Source organism: Tinamus guttatus, unplaced genomic scaffold (assembly GCF_059628265.1).
Source record: "Tinamus guttatus ecotype Peru unplaced genomic scaffold, ASM5962826v1 Tinamus_guttatus_pri_ptg000060l, whole genome shotgun sequence".
NCBI classification, from domain to species: domain Eukaryota; kingdom Metazoa; phylum Chordata; class Aves; order Tinamiformes; family Tinamidae; genus Tinamus; species Tinamus guttatus.
Genome location: NW_028288594.1, coordinates 6446535 through 6455238, shown reverse-complemented (window position 1 = coordinate 6455238; position 8704 = coordinate 6446535). Strand labels below are relative to the sequence as shown.

General features: G+C 47.0%; 1 protein-coding gene across 1 annotated transcript in view; it reads right to left on the bottom strand.

Annotated features, from left to right (window-relative positions):
• Positions 1–389: 389 nt before the first annotated feature.
• Positions 390–8704, bottom strand: part of BIN1 (bridging integrator 1) — an 84897-nt gene continuing 76582 nt past the window's right edge. The window contains 4 exon segments of the mRNA XM_088519541.1: positions 390–1050; positions 4353–4454; positions 5869–5979; positions 6798–6896. Coding sequence (XP_088375667.1) covers positions 943–1050; positions 4353–4454; positions 5869–5979; positions 6798–6896 — 420 coding nt within the window. The 3' untranslated portion in view covers positions 390–942.

Here is an 8704-nt window from a genome sequence, read left to right as displayed (position 1 = left end):
TCCATTATGTCTTCTTTACAAGCATACCGTCTAACAAGCCAGATAGATTGCTATCCTCCATCTACACGAATCTAAGCTCTTCTGAATCTGTGTGGGGGCAGGGGATTCTCTCTCCTAAATTTCAGAACCATCTGATGTTTCAGCATCTGCTTGTTTTGTCGTGTTTCTCCTCTTCAATTTGTCAGTTCCTCTTGGCATTTCACAGGCCAACACTAGTTTGAAAAATTTCATTTTCTGCATTTGCAAAAACTCTGGACTTAGCACAGCTTCACATATGTCATCTCCTCCACGCCCTTCCCACATAAGCTTCTTTTATCTTTAAATGTATAAAATCACAGTTTGCATAACATTGTTTTAAAGAAAGAAAATAAAGCACACACACACGCACCCACACACACATACATTGTATTGGTGAACACTATACACTAAATATATCTTTTGAACAGCATAACAGGTATTTTGGCCTACTGTAAGTTGAACACATGGGGAAGGCTGAATGTTTACGGTTGCCATGCAAGCCACCTTCAGGACAAAACAGATGAACCCACCAAGAGCAAATGGAGCTTCTATTCTCAAGCCATTAGACAAATATTGCCTTTCCAGGATCAGGCTGACACCTCACCAATTTAGGCAATGCAGTATTTACAGAACCACACTGAGTTGCTTCTGTATCAGTCCTCTGAATTCAAATGCTGTTAAATCAAAGGTGGAAGAGGGTATTTGACTTGCCTTATTATTATTAATAATATGTATATATTTTAATAAAGCTTTGAATTTCAATTTACTTCTAAAACTTTGCTCTTTGAGAACACACCCTTCAAGTTGACACTTTTTTTAGGCTTCTGTTCCTTGAAAATTCTCTTCTTTCATTTTGCTGTTCTTTTTCATCTACCAGCAAACTTGCTGTCTTCCCGCAGAAAACGGGGCTGGTGGCTCAGGCTTTCACTGCACCCGTTCTGTGAAATTCTCTGGGAAAACCCCCCGGCATTGGTCAAGTTCCTTGTGCTGGATCCAGTCGGACTCCTTCACGCCCATCAGCCATCCTTCATCCTGCGAGGAGAAGACAGAGATCAGATGCTGAAGGAGAGGTGAGAGAGCAGGAATTCTCTTAGGGAGTGCAGGCCAAGGAAATGTCAAGGTAGATATCAAAGCCATGCTCATAGTCAACTTGGAGATGATCCAGGAAGGCTGGGAAGGGGGAGGAAGGCTTCCTTTCACTTTTAAACAGTGAGAAAGCCAAATCCCACAGGAGTCAGTGCCTAAACTTCTATCTGATGGAGTGTCTCTTGGAACAGGGAAATGTTGCAAATAATTAGCAAGACACATGTTATAATTTATACTCACAGAAGCAGGGGAAATTCTGCTAAAGAAAGTCTCTGGAGCTATGGCATGAGAATCACCTACCCAACCCTACCTACCACTTCCTAAACCATCAGGGTCTAGCACTCTCCATAGCAAGAAAACAGATGGGAAACTCCACAGTGCCATTCACCCCTTTCATCCTGGGCACAGATCTTTGAAAAGGGTGAATAATATCCAGAAGACAGGGCTCATTCCCTGGCTCTAGTCAGGGCAGCTGCATGGCTTGCATTTTAGAGAGCTGAAGGAGGCGAAATGAGTCCTGCTTGTAATATTAAAAACCCCCTCTGAGAATAGGGAGCTGAGGAGCCTGATCCGGCTCCCCCAAAGCCTGTGCACTGTTCAGCTTGATGCGGGATGTAGTTGGCAAACCACAGTCTGACAGTCTGTTATACACAATGTCAGACTCCAGGTCTATGAACTCAGGATGAATTTCTCTGAAGCAAAGAGAGTCCTGCCTGTTAGAACCTGCCCGAGAAGAAAATCAGACTTCCCACCCTATCCCTGTTCTCTGCAGTTTGTCCAGCACTGACATTTCTGCTCCACCTAAAGCACCTTGAGCATCTTTTCCACCTCATGTGGGAAGGCTGCCCTGCTTGTAGCTCAGCTGTCCTGAATTCTGTGCACAACTTGGAGCTGCCAACAAGGAAGCATCCCATTAGCATGCAAAAGTGCCAGCTCATGTGAGTCATCTGCAGTGGAGCAAGATAGGGGTTAACATTGCAGCACAGGGTGACAGCTACACAGATGGTCACTGCCTCCAAACTTTGCATCCCCCCCTCTGGGCAAAGCATGCATTAGACTGGTGTAGAGATGTGTCGCCACATTCAACGACATAGCTTGCCAGGACAGAAATGCTCAGACAACTAGTTGCTCTAAGCTGTGGGAGATGGGACATGCACGCGTGTCCTCCCTTCCTGGAGCCGGCAGGAGTCACCTGTGAATTTAGCCAAGCCCAAGGAATGCCTCACTTCAAACTTGTTCTTTAAAAACATGCCTGCACAGTAGCCCTGGATAGAGGATAAGCTATGAGGCACACACAGCTCCTCATTGCCATTTTACAGCCTCTGACCTCTTGCCCTGTTCTCTGTGCACTTGACATGGCAGTAGCTCAGACCAGCCACTGCAGCCAAATCCCTGCTCCGTGCAGGCAGGGCTGGGTGCCTGCAAGCCAAGGCAGCCCCTGCTGCTGGGGATTGCAGCATTCACGGGAGTGCTGCAAGATAGAAGCCCATCTGCAGCTGGCAGCTGCAGGGTCTGTGGGGGGACTGACACACCATCCATCAGGAAAAAAAAATGCTTGGAGGTCACTGGGCCCAACTGTCTGGAAGGGAACTTCTAGCTCACAACACAGCAAGTGCAGAAGATCATTTTTCTACTCATAACACCTGTGTGATACAGCACAAATCCCTCCCACCACATTCAGCTACGAGAGTCCTCCCAGCTCTAGAGATTAGAGACCAGGGCCTGGGTTCACTCTGGTTGATCCTGAACGGCCAAGCTAGAAGCAGAGCTGCCCTCGGCACCTCCCAACAGGGGAGATGAATCTAGGCCTGGCCAATCCACCCACAAACTGGCACCTAGGGTGCACAATGGAAATATGGTCACAGTATTTCCCTAAGCTTTCTCCACTCACTTGGCACAGTCCATGCACCTGTAAACACCCAATGCTTTCCGGCTGGACATGGTCAGGGTTAGGAAATGAGCTGGAGCACAGGATACACTGTTAGAGGGCTTCAGTGCAGCTACAGCATCGTGTTAGCAACACTCAGAGCTCACCCTCTGCAGCTTGGAGAGTCTTGAGTTCATGGCTGTTGCCCCCACATCCAGCTAGAGGGCAAACATAGGGCATTGAAAAAACTGCTCAATGCATGCCATCTTCTACCACTGAAACTAGGGGAGCTCCCACTCTTTTTCCATCTAGGAGGATTTCTGTGAAGGAAATGCTCACAAAACCTTGGCCAGGACAGGCCCAATCAGTGAGAGGTTCTGTATACAAAAGGAATCACTGCTGCTACCCCATACAACCCTTCCCCCTAGAGCATCCAGCTCTATGGGAGCAGTCAGCACATCACAGTTCCCATTTCACAAGCAGTAGCAATATAATTAACAAGTCAACAGTGAAGTCACAAAGATGAACACATCATCTGTGGCCAGTAAACTACATCATCCTCCCTTTAACCCTTGTAGAAACCAGACCTCGTCTGGGCTCCTCTATGTCCACTGATCTACCGTCTTCTGAATCAATTTGGAAAGGAAAGACATTCTCCAAACTAAAGCCGGGCAATTAGAGTCTGAACAAATTTTTACAAAACTACCATCTCCCTTAGCCAAAACAATGAAATTGCTCCATCTATCAGCTGGAAGCCCTCAAACACAGCAAGCAGGGAGGATTTATTCAAGGCTTTTACAAATAGCTCAGATTAAAGAAAACCATTGCCAGCTAAATTCAGGTTGAAGCTGGAAAGGGAGACGGTTCTTGAGCTGAGCATCCTCCTCCAGCCTTTGGTTCTGCTGCCATCTCCTGGCCAAACACTCTCTTTTGGAAATAGGCACTGCTACACAGAGTGCAAGACAACATCCATGGCAAGCTGCTTTCTTAGTGCTCCAGCATTTCTCAAAGGGAGAGAAAGCTTCCCATATGGAGTGGGTTACTCCTACCAACGCCACACTCCACACTGCAGTGATCGCAGAGGATGTTCAGCACGTTTAGAAGCACCAAGAAGGCTGAGTAGGGACTCTGCTGGGCAGGAAGCCCTGGCTATTTCAATGCTTTCCACAAGGTAGTGTTCACTTCCCAATCACAAGCAGAGTGCTTCGCTGTTGCAGGAAGCCAACCCCAAGCTCAAGGACAACCCACCTCTCCAGCCAGCTCCCAGCCACAAACTGATGGCTCTGCACCCAGCCAGCAGACTGTTAGTGGAGGAAGCAGCAGCTCTGGAGACCCAGCAACACCCTCCCAGCTCACCCCAGCCCAAGGGTCCCCCACTCACCTGGTCCTCAGGGTTCTCAAATGGAATCACAAGCACAACATCGCCAGCCTTCAGCTGCAGCTCATCACTGTCAGTGGCTGTGTAATCATGCATGGCCTGGACCTAGGAGGAGAGCACTCTGGTGAGATCAGCCCTCTCCAACCCAGCTCTGCAACACGTAACACAGCGCCTCGTTTGATTCGCAGGATGATTCCGGTTGGAAGGTACCTTAGAAGTCCTCAGATCAAACTTGCCGCTCGGGGCAGGGCAGGATTAGATCACAAATGCCATATTATAGGGGAAGAATCACCTCCCTCAAATTAGTGGCTACATGCTTGTTACTACAGTCCAGGATGTTGTTGGCCTTTGCCACAAGGGCATCCTGGTGACTCCTGTCATTCAACTTCTTACCAGATCTTTTTTTTAGGAGGCTTCACTTCCCATGCTATCGGTCTAAAACCACATGGGGTGGAAGGCCTGTATTTATCCAAAAGCTGTCCTGGATTGTTTTTGCAGCTGGGCTGCCAGAGCATTAGATATTACAGCCTCCTAGCCCACTCACAGCAAGGAGAGGAAACATAAGTAAGAGTATCAATTTGAAAGGGCTGCTCTCTGTAGTCTTGTTTCAAAGGTCTCACACCAGAGGAACCTCCTGGGGGGAAGATTCATCCAGTGATCATATCCTGCCATGGTTTCTCTTTGGTATTCAGCCTAATTTGTATCAACATCTGTGTCACAGCTTTTCTACTTCAAAGCCCATCTCTCCACTTTAAAATCTACAGCTGCCTGTAACCAATCCGAGCATTCCCTCCAGCTTTGCTACTCTTTTAGTTTTGGTATCATCTCTCTGAAAAAGTGACGCATGGACCTAGCTGAAACAGAACAAAAGCCTTCATACACCAGTATAAACAAAGAGAAAATGAGATTGTCATCTCTCACTTCCAGGACTCAATGGTCATTATTGTCTCGTTGCCATATTTCATAACTCATGTTAAATTTGTGACTTACCCTTACTTGGAATCACTTCTTCCTCCACACTTTCAAAACAAATTGCAAGTGGTCTGCTGCATATTCAGATTCCCCATGAAGCATTGCTGTTTAATCTTATATTTTTCCCTTTTTATCACAACTTTCTAATCTCCCCCCAAATAAAATCCTGTCCTTACTGGTGTTACCAACTCCAACTATTTCTGCTGGCAAAGTTTCATTTGCTGCTTGCATCAAAGAGCTTAACTTTTCCAGTTTGGAGCCCAACTTCCCATTTACCACCCGGAGTCTGATACCACCACTCTGGAGATCAGCAATAGCTGCAGAATAGAGAAGGAAGGGCTGTGTTTTACATCACAGCGAGACATTTACAGTGCTTTTACACTGTCTTTTGAAACACCTGGAGCTGAATAAAGCTAGAGGCATATTGCTGGAGAGGACCAGCACCTCTCCTTCAACTTCCTTTCGTCCCCTCAGTGTGGACCCCATGACCGTGCTGAATAAAAATAATTCATCTGGTTAATTCATTACAAGGAAGCATCACACTCACCTTGAAAAGAAACCCCGGGGGCATGTCAGCTCTTTCGGAGGAAGCGCCTCCTTCCACGGTGCCATTGACGGTAGCAGGGAAAGTTTCCACAACCACAGCAGGCAGAGAGCTCTGGCATTAGGCAGCAGCCATGGAAGGAAAAAAGCACAGCTGAGAAAAACTCCAAAATGGCAGCTCCTACTCCCGCCCTGAAGGATCCATGCTAGAGACTGCTCTAGACCCCAAGCCCATTCAAGGTGTCGGTAGGTCTTCCCAGTGCACTAATCTGTGACAAAAACACCCCAGTGACAGCAGAAGTGACAGTGAGAAAAAGCAGAACTGGTGACTGGTGTCTTCCTTTTGGCTGCACCAGAGCAGAGATGATTGTAAGGGTTTTCGTGGGAATACCCTGCCCAACATTTCCCACTCAGAGCCGTCACCACACACCTCCTGCAGAACCTCTGTAGGACAGACAAGTCACATATGACAGAACAGCTGGAGAAACCAAGCATGAGACAGGACTTATTCCAGCCCCTAAAAGGGTGGCAGTGTCAGAAAGACAAGAAACCTGGAGATTCAGAGTGAACCAGTAGAGCCCAGAGGACAGGAGAGAGAAAGCAAGTAACAGGCAAACAGGAACCCCAGAGAAAGCATAGGCCTAACACAGCATCTACGAGCTGGCTTCAGGGTACGAGTGAAGGGATGAAGGGACAGTTTCATTATTAAATCTTCCTGCAGAGCTTCTCCCTACGCATCAAGCAAATCCTGGCTTTAACGTGCACAACAAAACACAAGTCTGGCCTCTGAACAGGAGGACTGTAACTGCTGGAATGGCAGAGGTGTTTTTCCAAGCACTCGCACACGTCTCCTTCCAGCCCCGTCTCCCGCGTGTCTGCTGTACCACAAGGGAACGAGGGAGAGCAGGGACTGCACTCCTCCTTGGTGCTTACTGAGGCAGATCCTGAATCAGCTTCCGCTTTAGATGCTTCGGCTCCAGCTGCTGCTTCTGATCCAGCTGCTTCGGCACCTGCATGAGCTGCTTCTGCAGGCTGCAATACAAAAGCCACCCAGGTAGAGTTATGCCCATTACAGCTGTGTGTGTGCAGAAACCGCAGCTTATTCTGCCCAAGAGATGAATGTTGTTGACTGCTGCCATCTGCTGACAAATACTGCTGCCATCTGCTGACAAATAGGCGAGGAACTCCAAGGTTCTTGCTAGGCCCTTCCACCTCCTTTGCCTGTGACCTAGCAGAACAGCAAAGCCTGGTTCCCTCACTCCAGCTGCACAGCAGACGGCGCTCCAGAAAAAAAATAATCATGCTACCTCAAAACTCTTGCATGCCTCTTTCTTTCCAACAACTAACTTACACACCTACTCTACAGATGCACAGCATGTATTACCACATCTAGGGTTCCCACCTCTAACATATATGAATACACAAGCCTACTTATATGTCAAGAAGCAGAGGTCTCTAATAGGCTAGTTCCAAGGATCAGTAATCAAGGAATATTTGCCTCCACATACTCTTAGAAAGAGAGGACCCTGGTGGAAACATGTCCAGGTATGGAATACTCCCCAGACCCAGCATCCTCATGACATCAGTCCTGAGCTAAACTAAATTGGAAAAGCATGTGAATTTTTCCCCAGCTTGATCTGCGACAGGTCCACACAGTCCTGGATTTGGATTTTGCTTTTAATATTCTATTCATAAGAATTTGCTAGCAATATTCTACATGGCGTGAACACTCATGCATGCATTTGTGTAGGTGAGGAGATTCTAACACACAAAAGCTACTACAACCATGGGGAAACATTTACCACCACCTAGAAAGCATCCCCTGCCTGGCAGCGGATGTTCATGGAACCCTGAGGATTATGGTTTCTAAACACAGCAAGAGACAAACCAACACGTATGATAATTCTGGCTGTTCAAACTTTCATTCTTTCTCAACAGAGGTTTTGTTAACTCTGTTCCAAAGCAAAATTAACCAGGTTCACTTGCCGCTCCCGTAGCCTCCCAGAAGATGCTAAACAACAGAAGAGTCATGTACTAAACCTATTCAGAGATGGGGCATTCAACTGGGCCCAACTGAGAAGTTTAAACTGATATTAAAACAACTTGTGTTGAATCTTACAACAGAATCACCTCCCACCACTTCTACACTACTTCTAGACATTTTCACTTTGGTGAACAGATGAAATAAGGGCTCTATAAGCTGTCCTCTATGGCAGTAAGGAAGGCAGGTGTTTTTAAGAGATGATTCAATGCACATAGCTAAGGTTCCTACTCAGAACAGTTGCAATCTGCTAGCACTGCTGCTGCTGATTGGTCCCTTTGGAGATTCACCAGGCAGCATTTACACACACTCCCAACAAGAATCTGTGGGGCTAGTCCACAGAATCATGTAACGGTTGAGGTTGGAAGGGACCTCTGGAAATCATCTAGTCCCACTCCCCTGCTCAAACAGGGTCACCTAGAGCACACTGCACTGGATCATGTCCAGAAAAGTTCTGAGTAACTCCAAGGATGGACTCCATCACCTCTCCGGGTAACCTCTGCCATGCTCAGCTACTCCTACAGTAAAAAAGTTTTTCCTTATATTCAGACAGAATTTACATTTCAGTTTGTGCTTACTGCCTCTTTTTCTATCACAGAGCACCACTGAAAAGTCCAGCCCATCATTTTCACACTCTCTTTTCAGATATTTTAACCCCTGAGTTTTCCCTTCTCTGAGCTTAACAGTCCCAGGTCTCTCAGCCTTTCCTCACATGAGAGATGTTCTAGTTCCTTAACCACTCTAGTTGTCCTTTGCTGGACTCACTCCAGTGGCTGCACCTCTCTCTTGTACTGTCAAA